Consider the following 22,247-nt stretch of genomic DNA (forward strand, 5'->3'; position numbering starts at 1 on the left):
CACGGTGCACTAATAAACACTCGCTATAGCGAATTGTCGCTTAACCGGAGGTGGAGCAAATAATAGCCAATATACCTGTTGCGAACAGATATACAGGAACAGGAGTGGTGCAGCGACAGATAAACATCTATCCGATAAACGTAAGCATAAATCCAGACGAAAGGCGATGTTTTTTTGCATCACTAAATTTCCTTACTCAAATAACGACTAACTATTCAAACAATTTATAAGCACCGCACTGAATAAAAATCATGCAAAGCATTGTTTCGTCAATCATTATATTTATCGAACGACAGTTTACCACATAAATTTGAGACTGAGCACTCCATTAACTTCATTTCTAACAGATCGCTAGCAATTACAGAGGTTAAGGAGTCTTGATGAAAGTCTTCCGGCGGTGAAACCCTCGCTATGGCGAGAGCCAACACCGAAAGGGTCTCGTAAAAACGAATTTTTTAACACGCTTATTATAGGGTCAATTGACGGTGCATCGGCTATCTCTCGTAATAGCGGGAGTGTCGCTATAGCCCGTACTCGCTTTAATGAGGTTCCACTGTATGACTTTTACATTTGCTTTTGAATTCTACGTTCACCTTCCATGGTATGTTATTTTCGTCTGCTACGGTGCCAATGGCATAACCTTCCGTTGATAACATTTAGACGGAACTTACTTAATGACAACTATATTACCAAATCATGAATAAATAGCAATATGTGGAACCAATATTTAAAAAAAGAAACCACGATCTCAAGGATAGTTTCAATAATTCATTCCAGCAACAACAATCTCCATCACATACAAACTTTATTGTGATGTTGTAATATTGTTTCCTTCGATTCTGTAGGTACAGCATTACTACCACACATTATATAAGCATTGTTAACAACTTATCCAATATCGTTTATCTTAATCTAGCAATAAGTCGTAATTTCCGCAAATAAAAAGATTGAGAATGACGGCAACAAACTGTGCCAATGAGTCTTCACTTGTTTTTACCCTTCTTTCATTGATGGAGACACGTTAGATGACTTCTAACTTCAGATATATGTATTCGGATTTTCCCTGTTCGAGAAGGAGGGGGAACCGTACCGACTGGTTTGATACCGACGACCATACTGAATCGCTGAATTAGCCGTCGTCGGTACGGAATGATGTGCTGTCGGTGGGCTGGGAAGGGAAACCGACCGGTGCGGTACCGACGAAATACAGAATACGGCCCCAGGTTGCAACTGCTGCGGGACGCGTATCCATGATCACAGAGCATGGTCGTGCACTGCGAGGCTTGGAAAACAGGAACACGGAGCTCCCGTGCATGCAGCTAGCACGCAATCGCTTCTGTTTTACGAAGGGGAATCTAATGGAATATCGTAGCATTCAAATGCAGTATTTCCGGTGATTTTGCATCCGATTTTATTTTTTATAAATATCATGGAAAATGTTGAGCGAGAGTGAAAATTATGCACGGATAATCAGCAACACGGATATACCGGAGCCGGATAATCGGGAGTCTGCTGTAGAGCATAAATACACATTAATGGTGGATTGGAAGATGTTCATACATCAAAAAAGATGAATTATTTTCTGCATCAATTGGTACTTTCATGGTTCAATTCTCAACCATTTAAGTTGACTACGATAATATAATTTTTCCACTTTTTCAAAAATACAGAAAAACTAACCGTGCGACTTGCATATTTAATATTTACATTAATGTCAAGCATAGCAATATTTGATTATTGAGAACATGGGATGAGTTCCTACTTGAATTAGGACTGAAATAAACAATTTTTGAATGGATATTTACAAAAATGAAAGAAGTGAATACGTAAATGAAAGAATGTAAGATATACGTTTTATTTGATGTAAGGTCTTCTTCATTCCTGACAAAAATTAAGCTTCAATTGAATCCCTTACCTTCAGATCCACCATTTTCTTTGTTGCGATCCAGTTTTTTGTTCTTGAACCAGCTGCTTTTGTAGGAGTCAAGCTTTTGCCCTCTGTATTTAACCTTTAAAAAGTATACAAATTGAAAAAAATTTAGATACTGCCACAGGAATGAAAAATACAAAATAAAAAAGCCACAAAATAGAATTAGAGTGTAGGTATATATCATTGGATTGATTCATCATGCACATTTGTGATGACACACACTGTTTTGAGATGCAATAACAATTTATGATACATGTTATATACTTCATAATAATGTCATCTCATTTATCCAGTTGTCATGTCTACTATCTAATCATAGCATTAAGAATATTAATCAGGTGATATATTTCACGGACAAAATTTTATAATATTTAAGCAACTCATTTAGTGGGTGTATACAACTTGCTAAAGATGTGAAATAAAAACTGAGGCAGATAAGATGATCTGTTGAGACCAGTGATTGGAATTAAATTACTTAGTTGATGTTTCTACTTCTACGATAATAGTACTACATAACTTATCTACGTAAGTTCTCGACCCCCTGTCAAATCGAAGAAGATCAAAAATCACACAGAGCTCTTACTCCTCAAAGCCATGAGATACAATATAATTAAGAGAACAATGCTGCAGTACTGTAGGGTAGAGGGCATCATGACCATCATAATACCTTTTGGTTTCTGCGAGTTAGGAAAGCAATAGTACATCCTTTCTACATAGTAAGTCCCTTCTAAGCCAAAAAAAAAGACCCCAAAAGATTCCAAGGAAAATAAAAGATAGTGGTATACTTACAGATGCCCAGCCACAACCGGATTTCTTGTCAGGGTTCACTATTTTTTTGCAGTGAACCGCCCACGCAGTAGGAGTGGCAAAAATTAGGTCTGACTCTTGCGATCTAATCTGCCCTCCAGGTAAAAGATCTCCCGTGAACTTGTGCCCCTGAAAGCGAAGAGAACGACATCAAAAGGAATGTCAGCTGAATCATCAGACATTTTTTTCACACAATTATACTAGGTCAACGAGTGAAAAAGTAAAAAGGTATGCACGACTGTAAAATGCAAATCCATCTAACTTATGTATATTAGATTATGACGATTCAATAGGTACCAAAATATATATATGAATCATGCTGAACACTTGAATAACAGAGTTATGAAAAGTAGACCAAAAACACAAACATGCTCAACGATTTTAATGTGAAAATACACGAAAGACATAAGGCCATCAACAACTGCCACAAAAGTTATCACACACTTAAAGGAGGCGTAAATTTTAATGATGTTAAAAGGCCAAGAAATAGCATGGAATTAATGTCAAAAGATAAGTACTACTAATGCTTTTTTGGAAATGGCTAAAGAAAGTGATTAATTAGATACGGGCTTCACTTCTTCTTTTAACCAACATCAACAAAATCCACCGCAGCTTACCTGTGACTGAAATCGATCAATTTTACATGGTAGTGAAATTGATAATTGATTTGATTCCCTGATTTCTATCAAAATAAGCTTCTGCCTACCCAGAAAACTAAAATTCTTCATTTGATTTGTTACAACTGCTCAACTTACATGTCCCAGAGCCCAACCTCTTCTGCCATACAATGTTGGAGGCAGGAAATAAAAGGTTGAAAACTCATGCCAAACAAGTGCAATCAAAAGTTCAAAAATAAATCGTGCACTAGAAGTTGGGTGTGGAAAATCTCTATCAAATCATACTTTGGAAGGCCAAGGAAAGATGAATAAGCTTGCTTCTAAAAGTAAAGAAACTTCTCTAACTAAAGGCAAGTTAAATCTCTTCTTCTAAACTTAGGCACTATTTTCAGCAACAAGGAAGGTAATCTATTTCCATATCAAGAGCCTCCCAAATAGAAGTCTGCAACGACAAAGGCATTTGCCATAATCACTTAAGCAAAATATGCCTTTTTAAAGACATTACAAACTGCAGCATAAATTACCACATGCATTTATTTTTGAATGGGTAAAATATTATTCTAAGCAATGAAAGAAATTCAGTTTGACTATATTCCTACACACAACAAGCCATGGGCGTAGTCAAGAGGGGCAAGCTATCCGCGTAACAATGGATTAATGCGAGTATACTTTATTCAAAATTCACTGGAAAGTTCCAGAGACAACTATCACATCCTTCGTGAGGAGGAGGGGTTATATAAATTCTAGCTACGCCCATGCACTTACCAATTACTTTAGATGTATGACTATGAAAGCAATAAATAACCTTACTTATTATCTACAAAAAGGAAATTGGCTACTAAAGCAAAACCTACATGAATAATTACATTTCTAAAAGATGTATTATGAGCAACTCTATGGCCTCCAAAACCATCGTGGTAAAACTCTACACCCTAGATTGACACCTCTCACCAATTAACAAGGCATTAACATCTTTTTTGAATGACCAAAAATATTTTTTCTGAGGAGAAATTATCTAAGGTAGTTGGAATGGTGAATTTCCAAAAATTTTCAGCACCTTATCAAGAATTCAAAAAAAAAAAAAAAATACTAGTGATGCAACTATGATGCTGGTTGGATTGATCTTGTCATGCATTTAAGATCTGGGTTTTACCGAATGAAGCCAAACAATATGATCTTCAAGTAGTCTATCCAAAACGTTAATGCATATATGAAATCACGGTCAACAGTAAGTTCTATACATGCTGGACATAAAAATTATATCTAATTGCAAAATGAATCCGAAAAGCAATGCAACAAGTCATCATCTGAGGAAAACACTTATAATTACAAGAGAGACTACAGATAAATGGAAATGAAAAAAAATATATATAGTGACATTTTATAAATCAACAAATGTAAGAAATAGATCAAGCAGAAGTAAGCTTAGAAAAGAACATTAAAATGGAAGAAAAGAGAGAATAAGAGAAGAAAATACAAAAAGATGGCAGGAAAATGAGGCCCCACAGCCCAGCGTAGCTCCTCTCTCTCACCAAGTAGTCGATGGACATAGCGGCTTCCCCAGGCTGTAGGAGGCCCTCCGAGAGCAGCATTTTCAGGGTCACCGATCTCCCAACCCCTGGACCACCACCCCCTTCTCCTCTACCCTGACTATTTCCCTCATCATCGGAGGCCTCATCATCATCCCAACTCAGTCCCTCCTCCTCTTCGTCACCCTCTTCTTCTACACCTACCCCTTCTCCGATCCCGTGCGCGCCAGTTCTTCTTTCTCCACGACTACAAACTGTTCCGCCTCTTCTAACAACACCCCCTCTCTGATCTCTGGTTTCTTTAGGAGAATCTTCCAAAGCCTATGACAAGAAGACAAGAGTTGTCTGCAACGAAAGGGTCGACAGATATTTCGCGGCAAAATAATGCTACAAATATTCTCTCAGTTAAAAAAAAAGGAAATTATTATTTTTAATTGCAGAGAGATCAAAATCTGTGCCTATGTCAACAAAGGCTGTTATTGAACTATGAATAAATATCTCATTTTGAATTTAGAGGTCAACAGGGTGGAATAATTTGTTTGACACGATCGAATGCAAAGTAGCACATGCGTAATGGGTGAACAGATTGCAAATCTAGTGCCCATGTCAAATTATGTCAAAATACAATGAAATATAGCTAAAAACAATCAATTTCACTTCATAATATAACGTTATGATACAATAGCAGCACTGAACGAAAAACACATTCACGGGAAGATCTCACATCCATGACAATTGATGAAGTTTTAGATTAATTCACTTTCTGGAACAGCACCTTGCGATCAGATTCTGATTCTTCTTCAATATCTTCATCCCTCAATTGCATCATCCCTATATTAAACTAATAACAGCGCACTAATATATCTAACAGCTTTAAAAACTTTTTTCAACCCATCCTACGCATCATTTCCACACAAAAACCCATTTTTCCCCATATTCTGACTGACGTAGAACATGAATAACTCCGTACGCATCCAAATAAAAAAAAACACTGAGGTCTTCTTCGACAAAACCGTCATATATTTTTATTGATCGGTCCTGTCCGCCGGTAGTAAAGGAGAAAATAAAACCGAAACACGTTTTTATTCATAACTAGATACTATTAATATAATATCCACCTATTATATGTCATATCAATAATGCTACTTTTATAAAATAATTATTGATAATATTAAATAAAAAAATATACTCACTAATAAGTAAACATAACTGAGAAGAATTCGTATTTACGGCGTCTATTTTCTTCCGACCACGTGCTGCCACCTAACAGTAAAAAAAACAAGATGTGACAAAAGACGGCAGTTATTGTACATATTTGGGTGCTGAATTGGAAAACAACGTACCGTTGTGTAATTTGCTTTGTTTAACGTCTTGTGCATAGCTAGCCGGCGTTGTTTTACTGTATTAAATTTTTATCATGGTCACGGAAATAGTGAATAAGCTGGCAGAAGATCTTGAGAAACAAGAATTAGAGGTAAGTTTAATTAAACATAGGTCTTCTGCTGGCAATGAGAAAGTTTTTCAGTATTTACAACGTGATGAACTTTGTTTACAGGCTCCGGGTGGAGTTCCGAGCCCTCAAGTCTACTCACATCTGCTGGCAATTTATTTATACCAGAATGATTTGTAAGTATGAAATGATCCTTCCAGAGAGGAAGAAAGTCATTGATAACCGGTGCGATTCTACATTTTGTCGTAAGCGCTGCCCCGATGACAATGCTGGTTTTATGCCACCGTGTAAACTAGTTGATCGAGCATTTTCCAACACAAGTAATGGTGGATAGGAATACATCCTCGGAAGGCATACTTTTATCCTATTTAGAATTTCTCCAGTTATCTTTCTGAGTAATTTAGTCAAGCTATATTGTTACACTAGCGTTTTATGATGTTATGTTCCTAGTCAAGTCAGGTTGTGGGAGGAATGAAACACATGCATCACTCTTGACCATGGCCGTAGGTCAACTGCCTGCCAATGCCTATACTCATCATGTGTGCCATTTTCTGGCTGACACATACACTAAATCAGTATACCACATTTCCCCATCCTTTAGTTTTACTCAATTAGCCAGTCCAAAAATTAATAAATCCATCAGCTTTCCAAGTCCTTAAAAATATCAAATTCGTCTTTTTTCTTAAAGCAAAAAAAAAGTGACTTTAAAACAATGCCCTATGTGAAAACAACGGTAGAAAGAATATGATAGAACCGTATACCATTATTGCTCTTAAACTCGGAGGAAGCAAAGAGGATATTTAAACATCAATAATAGTCAAAGTAGCGGAATGGGCCCTGGTCATGATTTGACCATTGAATCTGCAATGGGGATGCACTCTTTGATATTGGTGATGTAGGTGTAGGTAGATATTGGTGATTGAATCTGTTAACTGGTCCTTAAATTCATCACTTGCTGGTTGCGATGGTGGATGTTTTAGTTTCACAAAGGAGCTATTGCTCATGATCTGCTTCCCTTCATTGGTCATCACCATGACTGCTTTGACAGCCACTGTTGGGGCCTGGGGTAAAAATGGGTGGAAAACGTATTTCCCTGCTGCTGTGTCGAAAGGACCGTGTTCCCCAGCTGTGGATCCCTTATTCTGTTCATCGATCTATCTTCCTACAATTCCTTTTCTTCTACAACATTCCCAAGTAGAACAGTTGGTATTGTTTTGAGATGCCTCACTGTCAATCATAATTGTCATTTCAACACCTCACTGAGCCACAAGGCCACTGTGCAAAGGGCATCATTTTTACTGATGAATTCACGGTGAAGAAAAACATCCAGCAGTGTTCTACAAACTTTTATTTGCTCTTGACTAGTTTTGACGGCTATAGTGTCACTCTCAAGACTAACAGAAAGAGCACTCACAATGTCGAGCCTTATATATCCGACAACAGAAGGGGGAGGGGGGGGTGTGTTCCTTTTACTTAAAGTTGCTTAACAGTGAATTTCCTAAATAGTTTTAAGGATGAATTCCTTTCAAAGTTTCAATTTTTTGATTTGCACATCTATATCAGAGTACTCATTTACCTAGTTTTAAGGATTTGAAAGTGTAATCCCCAAATTACTTTTCTCCAAAAGATTATGGGCAAAAGATGTTCATCAAATGTTAAGTAGTGTGAGGAAATAGGAATCTTAAGGTGTCTGATGTTACACAAGCAATCCGCATTAGTGTATCATTAGATGTATAAACTGTCTTACCAAATTTCTCGTTTTTAGTATATTGGTTCATTTTTTCATAATTTTTAGTACGGTTAATTTTGATTTTAAACTTACGGCATGGTAAGTAGAGTTAAAATTTGTCTTTTTTAAATACTCTTATCCTTGGCATTAATGTGGGTGACATGTGAATGCAAACTTCATTGGAGCTGTCATTGCCACTGCTGCTAATTCATATGTATTTTTTTTAAAGTAATTTTATCCATGAGACAATTTAGTGTGGTTTTAAAAGTTATTTCAGTTTTTTTTTCAATTTTTTGTGGCAGTGCTGTTCTAAGGCTATAAAATTAATTACATAATTTCAAACTTTCAGGCTAATAAAGTGGGATATTTCCTCTTGCTAATGGAACCATCTTCATTTTTGCAGGTGTAGTGCGAAGTACCTTTGGAAGCGCATTCCAACCAGTATGAAAAATGCAAATCCAGAATTAGGTCGAATTTGGAAGGTTGGCCAGAAAATGTGGCAGAGGGATTTTCCTGGTGTCTACGCTGCCCTTACCTCTGAAGGAGAATGGTCAGCCACTGTTGCTCAAACAATGAAATCAGTACATGGTAAGAAGTCTTATGAACTTTCATTATCTCCTTCTTGTAGCACTTTTCCTAGACAATTTTTATTGTGTAATCTAAGTAATTCTTTGATATTAATTTTGTAATACTTGTCATTGTCTTCAGTAAAAGCTTAATTTCAGTTATTAATTTGCATTGACTATGTGTCTGATTTTAAATCAAGAAGCAGTATCTTTGCAAGCTCTTTGATCACTGGTATTGTACTTTTCAATCAAATTACAGCAAAACATCTTTATATCATAATGTAGGGGACCAAAATTTAGGCATTTTGATGTACGGAGGGTCACTATAGAGAGGTTTTAGTGATAAGCACCATTTTTTCATATCCTTCAGAAATGGAAGGCACTTCTGTCTATTAAACCATTATATTTGTGTTTAAAAAACATGCATGCATTAATGAACATAGGTGTATTCATTACCTCTGTAATAATTACGGAAAGCAAGTGCTATCACATGATTTTTACTATGATTTGAGCGAAAACGATATGATCTCTTTTAATTCAACAGTCACTTAAAATGATTAGGATAGTTGTATACCTTTTTTTCTTTTATACTGTTAGGAATATGGGATATGGAACTCTCATATGGAATAAAATGGCCATAACTAGTGATTAACGTGAAAATTACAGTACACCCATGTCTCGTATAGCGCAAGGGATGCATTCCTTGGGGTCTTTGCGCTATAGGAATTTGCGTTATACGAGAGCGTTTTAACATTGGGAAGATAGGGATGCATTCCTGGTAGCATGGGTCTTGGGTATTGAATTTCCTCTAAAACATATATATTCCCATAAATAGCCTTATATAACATTATTTATATAAATGTTTATAGTTTAAAACATCTTTAAAGGTAGTATGCACGCATTTGAAGACTTTTATTCACGTTAAAAAATATTCTTACGTGCTTTTGAAATTCCCTCCTGTCGTGCGGGTGGGCTAACATATGCTATCTCAGGGGCTCGTAATGCATTGTCGGCAGTTGACGATTTTTTAAACCAATCTAAAAACAACTATTGTGTCACCCAGGCCCTTTTGTCGCTCATCGAAATGACAGGCAAATGCTACTTTGAATGCCATTTCATAGCTAGCGGAGTTTATGAATGATAAATCATTTTAACACTAGGAGGACGGGAGTTTCGCGCTACCTAGAAGGACGGCAAGGGGTCATTTGACCCCTAAAATGTATTTTGGAATAAACGCCTAATTTTCAACCAATATTCAGTTAAATGGTATTAATTGTTGAATCAATTCATTAAAAACACTATTTACCGTTATTAAATATTATTTCCATCGTCAAAAGTTAATAACAATTATTTTAAAGAATCATGAATAAAAACCGTATGTAGTAGTCGATTGTAAATCAAATAATGAAAATACATACACTCAATACAAAAGTTGCGCTACATGTTTAATTAATAGGGGTACTGGGCTTACAAAATTTGTATAAAAATTTTTAAAACTTATTACTTTGTTGTAAATATCAGACAGACAGTATTTTTTCAGGGCTGTTTCCACAAAATCTTTTTTTGCGCTGAATGCGTTCATTGGACAATTTATTCATCTACATCTAATTCTACACACTAACCCGCAAACCGCTTAAAAGCGTGTGGCAGAGGGTGTTACGACACCAGCCATTTGCACATGAATAGAATTTTGAAAATGGAAAGAAAATTGATGCAATATTTTTGGCACTATTCTCTTTTTTGTGCCCGTGGAGATATGGCTGTTGGATTTGGAGACGTTTACATAAATTGATACGCGCTAGTCATCATATGTACTCCCGCTTTGTTTTTATTATGAAATGGTCTCTGGTATTTTTTTATTCGTTTCGGAAATAGTGTCGTATGAGATCATGCTGCTGAGTGAAAGTACATTATTGTTCTAGTTTGCCTGATTCTACGTAAAAGTATGGCCTAAAGTATTTTTGAACACTCGCTTTGAATGGATTACATGTCTTTTTAGGGGTAATGGATATTTGTGCGTCACGCCTGTTTTTTTTCCAGATCGTCTATGCAAGAGAAGTTTTCCATTTTTTTATGACTTCCTGCCAGCTGGATGGATGGAAAATAATTGTTACAAGTTACATTTATCCCTGGATTCTTGTATGTTACAGTCACTTTAGTAACTATTTATTTCCCTAACGCTTCATTTTATGGCCAATCATCATCTTTGCCACGATATGGAAATTCATTTAGGCTATATTTTCATTTCACATCTGTCAAAACCCAGTACTCGATTCCAAATTTTTCTGGTTTATTTGGAATTTACCTCATAAAAGGACAACTGCATTTTGTTGAATAGAGCTGTACAATTGCTATCACGCCAAAGACGCCATCGGATTCAGTATCTTGGACTTCGTCGCTTCCATCACACGCAGATGTTGATGGATTGGTCAGAATGTCCTTGAACTGATGTTAACGATTCACTTCCAGACAGATCTTCAATATTCCCTACAGCTATTTGAATCGCGATTATTATCTTCTCTTGATATATTTCTCGACTTCTTAATTTCTTCTTCAACTCACTACTGATATGCATGCGAAAAATCTACGAACGAAAGCGCATTGTGGTAGAATCTTCTCTAGTTGCATTGGAAGTATAGAGAGCTGGAGAGCATTAGAAATTCATACAAAAGGACTAAATTTTCAGAAGTAACGCTAATTGGCGTTCGAAAGGCAGGGACTCAACCGCCAACCGTATCCTGATTCGTATCTTCCAGGAACATGCAGTAAAGCTTCTTTTCCGACCTACGTGCGGATTCCAAGGGTAGGATTTACAGTAGAATTTTACTGTCCACCCATTCCTCCGCTCTCTCAAAAAGAGACAGGATTTTTCCCAAGGACGCAGCGTGCAGTCAACCCGCCCCAAACCCCGACGGGGTCAGGCGGCACTATTGCTGGACACACGGCTAAGGGGCTAGGTCAAGTGACAGTGCCGTCAGTCCAGAAAAATGAAAGTTATTCGCAAACCTGATTAGTCAATATTGAAAATAATGTCTCAAAGAGCTCTGAATCTTGGACGACGGAAAACAATTCTTGGGACACATGACGATTTTCCGGTGTGGGTAATACAATAATCATTGAACAATAAATAAAACAAAACTTAAATATCATAGTTAGATGAATTTACGCAAATCAAGGATTGAAAACGTTTTATTTCCGTTTGCTGCCCAAAAAATATCGAAAGATTGTGCACAACAAGTCGCTATGCCTAGGTTTTCGAATACAGATAGGAGCCCTTGGGACGAAACAGGCATTGAACCGGGTACTTTCATATTCAAAATGAAGCAAATCATCTACCACACTAGCCTCTTGCTGATTATATGATAAACATGGCACTAAAGTGGCCACGGGAAAGAAAATAGCGCGAAAACCAGTTGTGGGTCAAATGACCCCTAGCCGTCCTTCTAGGTATAACACGTCATAAAAATTTAAAACAAAACATTATTGTTGAATTTTCACTAAAATATAAAAATATAGACCAAAATGAACAAAGTCAATGAGTTTCAAAATTTAAAAAAATATTTTAATGAGAGAAAAATAAATTTGAATTCTGAAAATGGGTCAAATGACCCCTGCCGTCCTTCTAGTGTTAATTTGAAGTCCTGCGAGTCATTAGAAGCTACGTGAAACAGTATTTAAATGCTGTGAAACCTGACCCAGGTTTTCCTTCCCTGAAAATGAATGAACGAGAATGCATTCTTTTCCAAAAGAATATCGTCTCGTCAACACTAAAAACTAGTTGAGGGGGAAAGGAGCCACTTTCAATCACAGCTTGGAGTTCATCAGAAAATGTTGTGGTGACTGCGCTATCAACACTTGCAGATTCACCTGATATCGCCGCACTGAAAATACCTGCTTGCCGTTTAAATTCTGGAACCAACCGGAGCTTTCACTAAATGTCTCGGAGCGATTACCACTCTCGTCTTTTTGTACTGATTCACTATGAACTTTCCGTATGTGTAGACCGCTTGGTTGAAGTTGGTGCGGCTGAGGTCACTGATGTTTTAACTTCGTCTTTATTCAGAATAAGGCATCCTGCGTTTAAACTTCCGCGCAATATCGCTTTGGCGTTCTCCATTTTCAAAGCAATTGACCTATATCAATTTCTCTTCTAGGTTTATGGTTTTTCTTGATAAATTCTTGATTTTTCTACCCGCATTCCTATTTTTGCGATTTTCTCTTGGTTTTTACCCTGCATGGCTCTATCGAAATGACCTTCTACTGCTGAACTGTATTCTTGAGACGCAGAGGGCCTACGACTGCGGGGAGGGAACGAAGCTATTGTGTTTGAGACTCAAAAGCGGACCCTCTTTTATGTTGATGCTCTTCATGCGCAACTCGGCCACCGCTCCATTTATCCCCCGTGAATACTGATGACCTTGAAGGCTTTAGCGCAGACCCTCTACCTGGAAGTCAATCGCCCGATAACCTATGATGGCAAAAATTACGTCTCAACCAGTATTGCTTTAAAAGAACTCATTTCCACTAGCCCCACGCTTAATTAATAATCTAAATTAACTCATTCTGTTAAGGAGACGAGATAAATTACTACGGTAGGCCGGCTATCTGGACCCAATGACGAGGAATACTTTTGGCCATTGCACAGCAATGGATTTCGATTAATATATAAACAAAAAAGAAGATTTGAGGCAAGCAATAATATTAATATGCGTAAAATGATAGAAATTTCGTGTTTACTTAGCGCAAGTTCACGTTTTATCACGAGAGCGTTTAAGATTTTTGATTAGGCTACACTGCGTTGCAATGTTTCCCCGAGGAACGAATTTGCGCAATATCGAAATTAAGCTAATCGAAATTGCGCTATACGAGACATGGGTGTACATTAAAGGTGTATAAGAAAAAAAATAAAGGTGAAACATTTATCACTGAAAATGTTATTCCATGTACGTAATTGCGGCTGCATTAATGGTATCTAGTTGTCTCGGTACAATTTGCAGAGGTAGTTAGGCCATCATGGGGATGTCTCCTTGGTATGATAAGTGGAGGTTTTATGAGATAAAGAGGTTCACTACAAAGAGGTTTGCCTATAAATTTACATGTAAATCTGACGGGACCGTAGGGATGGTATGAAGTATGGAGGTTTATGATGTAAAGATGTTCACTACATAGAGGTTTTACTGTATAAAGCTGAACAACGTTTCTGAATTATTATCAAACTGGTGCTAAAACTTGCCAGAGATTTATATGTTGCCGATTTGGCTTACCGTCCTCTAGGATAGGTGTCCACTTGAGGTAAAATCCTTTTGGCAGAGAGGTGTACATTATGGCTATTTAGAATACGTAATCAATTTCTTCGGCAATCTTCAATATTCAAACTTTATGCTTCACGACCCCTTATTATATATATATATTTTTTAAATCACGAGATGTGGGTCAATTGTAAATATTATTTAATTTTTTCCAAACTTTGCCAACGTTTCGGACATTTTATTTGTCCATCCTCAGGGCTATAAAAATGATAATTTATGATACAAAATTAGTTACATACAGGCAATTTTACAGTTGTTATACATTAAAAAACATGGAAATACATATTCAAAATTTACCTTTAAGTCTGATGTTGTTTTTATTTATTTACAATTTGGTTGCTTGGATTTCTTTTTTCTTTGTTGGTTATGTCATTTATTAAATTATGATAAATTTTGCTAAGGTAAGTAATGTCTGTTCTTTTATTGCAGCTTTTTTTATTTCTGGATATGTGGTACATTTCTTTGAATAATCTTTTTGATAAAACTGGTTCTGTATCTAAAATTTTGGCCTCTTCGAAACGAAATGAGTGACTGTTTGTAATTGCATGATCTGCTAATGCACAAATTTGAATTTTGGTCTTAATTGATGTTTTATGTTGTTTAAGAAATCCAAGCAACCAAATTGTAAATAAATAAAAACAACATCAGACTTAAAGGTAAATTTTGAATATGTATTTCCATGTTTTTTAATGTATAACAACTGTAAAATTGCCTGTATGTAACTAATTTTGTATCATAAATTATCATTTTTATAGCCCTGAGGATGGACAAATAAAATGTCCGAAACGTTGGCAAAGTTTGGAAAAAATTAAATAATATTTACAATTGACCCACATCTCGTGATTTAAAAAATATATATATCTTCAATATTAGGACAAATTGGCCCACCAAAAAAAATGAGATCAAAATTAATACAGCAGACTCCCGAATATTTTTATTATGTGCCTATTTGGCTTGTTTTTATATTTAATTCCATATCAGGATGTTACATTTACGCTTGGTTTATGCATCGGAGTGAATATCTCCCTTGTAAGAATTTCTTCCGAAGTTTTCTATGCAATATAATTTCGATATATCTCTTCTTTAACTGAATTCCGCAAGTACTAATGATATGATGTTTGTATTACACTAATGCTCAAAATGAGATAACGGCAACCAATTTTTTACATTGTAAAAGTGCATAATGTCTTTGGCTATTATTTTAATTTTTACTATGGCATAATGCGTCTATTTTTATTTGAGATGCTTAATCTGCAACATTGAAATTATAGCTTATTTTATTCTCTAATGTAACAAACATCTATTTCTCTCTGTTCTTATAAATAAATTTTGAATCATTCGCATTGTCCACAGAAATATTTAGCCTTACCTCATCCAGATACAGGCGGTCCCCGACTTTCGTACACAATGCGTTCCCGAAAACTTGTATAGAAAGTCGAATGTACGAAAGGCGAACCATTGACTTCCATACTAATTAGAGGTTACGTTCCAAAAGAGCGGAATATACGTACTAAAACCTTTTTTTCCACAGAAATCATTTCAATGGACTTAATTTTAATAATATGTTAATAAAACTCCTCAAATCATCCAATTTCTTTCGAAAATACGCAGAAAATGCAAATAAAAGTTTAAAAAACAAGAACTCCGTTGGCTATCGAGTGAAACTTTCTCTTGGCGTTTAAGTTGACATTCCACTTATTACATCCACTACAAATAAAAAGACATATCAAGAAGCATAACAAAATGTAGTTGTTGAACCCGCACTCTGGATACCTTTTAATTTTTACACCAAAATTCTACATTTGGCAGGTGACATTCGTGATCGTGTATATTTCGCATGTTATTCAAAAAAGGCAAACGGAATTCGGGTGATATTTCGTGCAATATCGTTGCTGAAGGTGTACTACATGAATTAAACCGCACTCAAACGAAAAAACACAATTAGAAAGAAGATCTTACTAGTTTTATTGAAAGCTATTTGATGATATCTAGTCAACTTCTTTTGAAAAATATCTTCAATGAAGGCTTTCTTCTTCTCTTGATAAAGGAGCCTATAGCAGGCAGTCTCTCTCCCAAATAAATCACCTAGATTAGAGTCAACTACCAACAATTCCCTTCATTATATACGTTCCTATTGTTCGCATGTACTGCCATTTGAAACAATTAAATGTTGGGATGCGCAATAAACATCGCGGGAATTTAAAAAAAATTACAGTCCAACGTCCGAAAGTCCGAATTTAGTGTACGAAAGTCAAGTAAAAGGTGTCAACTTTGAACGTACGAAAGTGCACATTGTACGAAAGTCGAGGACCGCCTGTATCGTCATGCAATACAGCAGGCTCCTGAATATCCGGCTGTGGTTTATCTGGGTTGCGGATTATCCGTGCATGATTTTAACTCTCTCTCAATTTTATCCGCAATCTTTATAAAAAAATAAAATCGGACGCAATATCATCAGAGTTACTGCATTAATGCTAGGATACACCGCACTTATCATTTCCGTCAGAATCCCGTTCGTAAAACGGAAATGATCACGTGCGAGCTACATTCATGGGAGCACCGTGTTCATGTTTTCCAAGCCTAGCAGTGTGCGACCGCGTTCTGTGATCACGGATACACGTCCGGTAGCAGTTGCAACCCGGGCAACTGGTGTGAGACGCGACTGTGTGCCTGACAGTGTAGTTTCTGACGTCGAGCCGTGGTTTTGAAGCATTTATGCTAACCACTTTTATGTATCCATGATCGCACGGCCACAGATGTGTGGTTTTCGAATCCAGGCCTTACATGGAGCTTTAATGATACAAGTAAAATTATGTTATCGCCGCGAAAAAGGTCGCGAACTGGCAAAGAAAGCTCTCATTTAGTCCGGGAATCACTCTAAAATAGCAGAATAATGGCATAAATAATAATATATTGTTTGTTTTATAAATTATGAGCATTAAAAGACATTGGAGTGGAAGTTTGGGTTATCTGTGTTTTCCGATTATTCTCTGCCGTCTCTCCCCATCATCAATTAGCCCATTAGGATAATCAGGAGTCATCTGTATGTAGCTTTCTAATTTGATGTTTCTACCAAATGCCACAGTGATTACTCATTCTGGATCATAGATATTGTATGCCAAGTGTTATGGGTACAGCTGTAAAGTAAATGGTAAAATGTAATAATGACAATGAGAGGGTAATACTTTAATGCAAAACTGTGGCTTCATTGCAAAAAAATTTCTTGTTTTAATTCAATAGTCTTATCTTGCATGGAAAGTCTAATTCCCTCTCAAATTCAATACCAGCCTCTAAACTACAGTCAATACAGCCACTTCAATAGAGCCTCTAAACTAATTGGAAAACACGGATGACCCAAACTTTGACTTAAATGTCTTGCAATGTTCATAATTTATCCAAAACAAACGATATATTAGTTTTTATGCAATAATTCTTTCATTTTAGAGTCCTTCCTGGACTCAATGAGAGTTTTCTTTGCCAGTTTCCGATCTTTTTAGCGGAGCACGGTCGCACACTGCGAGGCTTAGAAAACAGGAACATGGTGATCCCGTGACTGCAGCTAGCCCGCAATCAATTCCATTTAACGAAGGGGATTCTAACGGAAATAATAAGCCCGTTTTTCTCTAGCATTAATGCAGCAATTCTGATGATTTTGCATCCGATTTTTCTTTTTTTTATCAAGATCGCGGGGAAAAATTGAGCGAGAGTAAAAATGATGCATAGATAATCCGCAACCCGGATAGACCACAGCCGGATAATCAGGAGTCTGCTGCATCTGCTCTTAAAGTTCGTTTTCTTGTGAATTATTGACAGTGACAATGCCAACTCAGTATTTTTTGACACACTATTAAGTTATTGTTTTAATTCAGTTGTTACTGTATTTTCTTGTGCTGCTTACGGAAATCCTCCAAATTTTTCATGCCAGCTGTACACCAGTTTTCCACTTATTTCTTTTTTTTGACATATCGATGTGAATTGGTAAGTATGTTTTGGTAGCTAACCTGTAAATATTTTGAAGGCATTCGAAATGAAATTCATTGTTCAACAAGTCTGAGCGCACAACGATAGTTGCAGAAAGGCTTGACCAGAAGCATGCATGAATCATATGCCATGAATCATGTGGCAGACCTCTTAGCATGTATAGATTGCGCATAAGGTAACACCTTGTGGGGGGATCAGGTTGGTGTGGTGGCTAGAGTGTTGGCTTTCCACACGGCGGACTCGGGTTCAAATCCCGGCAGTGGCAGAGAATTTTCAGAGACTGCCCGATCCCTGCTTGAGTGTTGTGTGGAGGACATTTCAAGTGCAACAATCCGTCCTTCGGATGGGACGTTAAGCTGTGGTCTCCTTGGCGCCTTTCGTTAAGAGCAGGCTAATGCCGACGCCGGGTTTCTCTCCACCCTACCTTCCCTTACCCTACCCTCATGGCGCAAATGACTTCTGCTGTCGGTCGCCTCCTCCAAATACCATACCATACCAGCACCTTGTGGCACTGATATGTTTTCAAATTTGTGTCTACATTCTATCCCCTAAGTTGTATTAGGGGGTGTGGCACCATGAAGTCTTTTCAAAATTACAATCAGAGTTTGTTACCCTGTGGCCTGTGGAATGTTTGTAATGTATTAGATAGCCCCTTTTTTGTGCACATTAAAGCTACATTATATAAACACGAAGAGTGCCTAATTTTTATGCAGTGGCAAGGTTTGTATGCTTTGAGATTGCAGCTTCTTACTCTACTGGCTTTTCTGTTCCCGCTATCCACTCCACACATGTGAGCAATAAACGAGTACTATAGTAGATTCTCATTATCATGAAGGTCACGGGGTTGAAAAACTAGAGGTTTGTAATAACCAACTTTGTAAGAGCGTTTCTTTGAAGAATCTTCGCAAAAGTAACATACTTTGCCAAAATCCCTTATCTATGATTTTTTCTGAGAGAATGAGCAAGCATCAGGAAAATCTCAACGCTATAGAATAGGGACCACATCAAAAGTGGCTAAGTCGCAGATTAAAAAAGAAAGCACCCTTGGCCCTCCATCATCCCATGCGTCTGATATTTCTAGAGACCACACAGTACATAAATAATTATCTTTGAAGAAAAATATCAAGTTGGATAAGAATAATGGAAACGTGTTTCATCCCTACCCCATCTCACCCACCACCCTTTTTCATCCTACCTGCATCAATTCCATGTACTGAGGAATCAATGGAAGAAATATCTATACAACGTGATGGGATAACTAAACAACTACAATCGATTAAGATTAGTAAATCTCCGGGTCCAGAGGGAATACCCGCGCGTGTCCTTAAGGAGTTAGCTCCACGAATCGCACTTTACTTAGAGATCATATTCAAGAAGTCACTCTCCGAAGGGAAGTTACAGCTAAACGGGAAAATTGCAAGCGTTACACCCATATTCAGAAAGAGAAACAGACATGACCCAGGTAACTACCGTCCGATTTCATTAACATCAATTATAGGCAAGATACTTGAGCATATCGTCGTTAGAAATATCATGACTTTCTTGGACAGATGTAACTTCCTCCATGACTGTCAGCACGGATTCCGAAAAGGTAGATCATGTGAAACACAACTTGTGCTCTTTCTTCATGACGTTATAAAATCTGGTGAATCGAAAAGACAAGTTGACGCACTATTTCTAGATTTTTAGAAAGCTTTCGACACTGTACCTCACAACAAACTTTTATACAAATTACAGTCATGCAGATTAAACGAAACAGTTGTTAACTGGATACGCGACTTTCTCAGTGATGGTAAACAAAAAGTAGTTCTTGACGGAATTAGCTCTGATGTTGTAAAAGTTACATCAGGTGTTCCACAAGGAAGGGTAATCAGCCCCCTGTTGTTCATTATATACATTAATGATCTCTGCTCCCGCATTAGCTGTAAAATACGTTTATTTGCTGACCACGCTGTCATCTATCGTGAAATTAGTGATCACTCTGACTGTGAAATTCTATCATCGGGCTTAAACAACGTTCATTTGTGGAGCCAAGAATGGGGACTCGAACTTAGTCTGAGCAAATGCATGACGGTACATTTCTTGCGGAATTTGTCCAACTATAACCATCTTTATGCAGTGAATGGTATTAACATAAAGGCAACTGTAGAAGTGAAGTACCTGGGAGTTACGATAACCTCACGTGGGGAACACAAATGTGTTCCCCACGTGAGGCTCAAGTGACAGTTTAGATCCTGAGCGTGTAAAGATATTAGTGTTTTTACAAAATAACTTAAAAGCTTATAAAAATGATTTTTTATCAGTTAAAATATTAAAATGTATATTTAAATAGCATTCCTTTGATTGTACATACCCAGAAGAAACTTGAGTAATTATGTACTTTCTTGTATAGCAGACAATTGAAAATGCATTTAGATCTGAAAATATCTGAAGATCCAACACCTGAAATCAAGTATCTGATCTGGATCTGGGTCCGAAAAAAAATCCTGGATCCATCCATCCCTAGTACAGTAAAACCTCTTTACATCGTAATGGAGGGGACCAAAATTTGGGCAATTTGATGTAGGGTCGTTCACTATAGAGAGGTTTCAGTGATGGGCACCATTTTTTCGTATCCTTCGGAAATGAAAGGCACTACTGTCTTCTAAACCATTTTATTTATGTGTTTAAATAAACATGCATGTAATAGCGAACATATATTTATTATTTAATAACAACAAAACGAGCACGATCGTGTGATTTTTACCATGAATAGAGAGAAAACAATGTGAGCACTCTTAATTCAACAGTCATTTTAAAAAATGATTTGGATAGCTAGATACCTTTTTTATTTACTGTTAGGTATGCTCCCATATGGAACAAAATGGCCATAACTAATGATAAATATGAAAATTACAGCATATTAAAGCTGTATAAGAAAAAAAATAAGTGTGAAGCATTTATTGCTGATAATTTAATTCCATGTACATAATCGCAGCTGCATTAATGGTCTCTAGTTGTCTCGGTACGATTTGCAGAGATAGTTCGGCCATCTCGGGGGTGTCTCCTTAGTATGATAAGTGGAGGTTTTATGATATAAAGAGGTTTGCCTATAAATGTACATGTAAATCTGATGGGACCGTAGGGGTGGTATGAAGTATGGTTTATGATGTAAAGAGGTTCACTACATAGAGGTTTTACTGTATTTAGTCTTCATTTCTTGCTCATAAATGTTTTTATTTCTTGTCTTCCTCAGATGCTGTTCAGAAGAGAGCTCTGCAATTAGTTGGTCGTGCATATTCCTCAATATCGGCCTCAGACTTTGCTTCATTTGTTGGCATAACTCCCGAAGAAGTGGTGGCTCGTGCGACGCCCCCTAGTGGTGTGGACAATGACGGTGGGTGGTCTATGGATCCCGATGTTCCTGGTATGGTCTTACCCAGGAAGCCACCTCCGGGGCCTATTGTTGAGTGTTCCAGTGAAGACCAGTTATACAAACTTACGGAATTCGTTTCTTTTCTGGAAAACTGAAAGTGCAAAGATGAAGATCTTCAGTGCTAAATCCAATGTTCCCCACCAGTAAGTTTTTTTTCCAGGGAAGTAATTTTTTAAAACCAGAATGAGATTAAAGGTTAATAGAACTCGGTAAGACGAAGTTTGAATATCTCATGGTTGCCGTTTGAATATTTTTCTGTCCAGTCTTGAAGAGTTGACTTCCCTGCTGAATTAGCCTACATATTTTCTCTTGTCATTGGTGGACTTTTCCTGGAGAATAGAAGTGCCAGCAGCAATATGGATCACATGTTCACTCCTCCATTACCAGCTTCACCGGCTTTTACTTGACCCGCCTCTGAGGATTCTTTAATTCGCCCTCTTCGTACAAAAGAAGGTGTGTGTTTATCCCTTTTCAGCTCACATTCATGATGTGCTCAGTGTGGATATTAAGTTATTTGGTGGTTCAACTGATATTTTTTTGTGCTTTTATGACAACTGATATCTTTTCTCATGTAAATCAATTAGTAATTTCTTATTAAAATGCTTGAGTGCTTTGTTGGAAGTTAAAAACCGTCTTTTGATTTGGACAGCAAGCACTTCATTGAAAAATTTTAGGTTGCCACATTGATAGGATGAGTTCTGATAAAGTATATTCAGGCTGAATTGGAGTGCATTGGACAATTTTTAATTGATTGCCATAGGATTGTTCACTCAGAACTGAAATCTCAATTCAGTTCAATTAAAGAAAAACATCTAGGAGTAAAAGTGCATCAAACAGTATAACTTTTATGCAACTGAAACACTTTATGAATACCATTTCCAAAAATAATTTCTAGCCTTAATGCATACAACAAA

At 36.9% G+C, this 22,247-nt stretch overlaps 2 protein-coding genes across 4 annotated transcripts in view; one reads left to right on the plus strand and one right to left on the minus strand.

Moving 5' to 3' along the window:
• Positions 1 to 6,104, minus strand: part of LOC124169785 (MPN domain-containing protein-like) — a 42,284-nt gene extending 36,180 nt beyond the window's left edge. Inside the window, exons 1-5 of one of the 3 annotated variants that reach the window (XM_046548534.1) lie at positions 6,077 to 6,104; positions 5,659 to 5,921; positions 4,887 to 5,204; positions 2,720 to 2,866; positions 1,916 to 2,009 (exon numbers count right to left, since the gene is read on the minus strand). In XM_046548534.1, the coding sequence (XP_046404490.1) occupies positions 1,916 to 2,009; positions 2,720 to 2,866; positions 4,887 to 5,204; positions 5,659 to 5,712 (613 nt within the window). In that variant the 5' untranslated portion in view covers positions 5,713 to 5,921; positions 6,077 to 6,104. Of the gene's footprint in view, positions 1 to 1,915; positions 2,010 to 2,719; positions 2,867 to 4,886; positions 5,205 to 5,607; positions 5,922 to 6,076 lie in introns of those variants that run through there. The other 2 variants (XM_046548536.1, XM_046548535.1) reach the window with 2 other exon arrangements.
• A 70-nt stretch (positions 6,105 to 6,174) lies between these two features.
• LOC124169786 (COP9 signalosome complex subunit 8) lies at positions 6,175 to 21,962 on the plus strand. Its single transcript, XM_046548537.1, has 5 exons — positions 6,175 to 6,357; positions 6,439 to 6,509; positions 8,466 to 8,650; positions 21,154 to 21,476; positions 21,597 to 21,962. The coding sequence occupies exons 1-4, from the start codon at positions 6,301 to 6,303 to the stop codon at positions 21,426 to 21,428; spliced, it is 588 nt and encodes a 195-aa protein (XP_046404493.1). The 5' UTR covers positions 6,175 to 6,300; the 3' UTR covers positions 21,429 to 21,476; positions 21,597 to 21,962.
• Positions 21,963 to 22,247: the final 285 nt, after the last annotated feature.

Source organism: Ischnura elegans, chromosome 12, assembly GCF_921293095.1.
Source record: "Ischnura elegans chromosome 12, ioIscEleg1.1, whole genome shotgun sequence".
Classification (NCBI taxonomy): Eukaryota; Metazoa; Arthropoda; class Insecta; order Odonata; family Coenagrionidae; genus Ischnura; species Ischnura elegans.

Coding starts and splice junctions, on each gene's coding strand:
- LOC124169786 (XM_046548537.1), top strand. CDS start 6,301: ATGGTCACGGAAATAGTGAATAAGCTGGCAGAAGATCTTGAGAAACAA. Junction 6,358..6,438: donor TTGAGAAACAAGAATTAGAG/GTAAGTTTAATT, acceptor CTTTGTTTACAG/GCTCCGGGTGGAGTTCCGAG. Junction 6,510..8,465: donor TATTTATACCAGAATGATTT/GTAAGTATGAAA, acceptor TCATTTTTGCAG/GTGTAGTGCGAAGTACCTTT.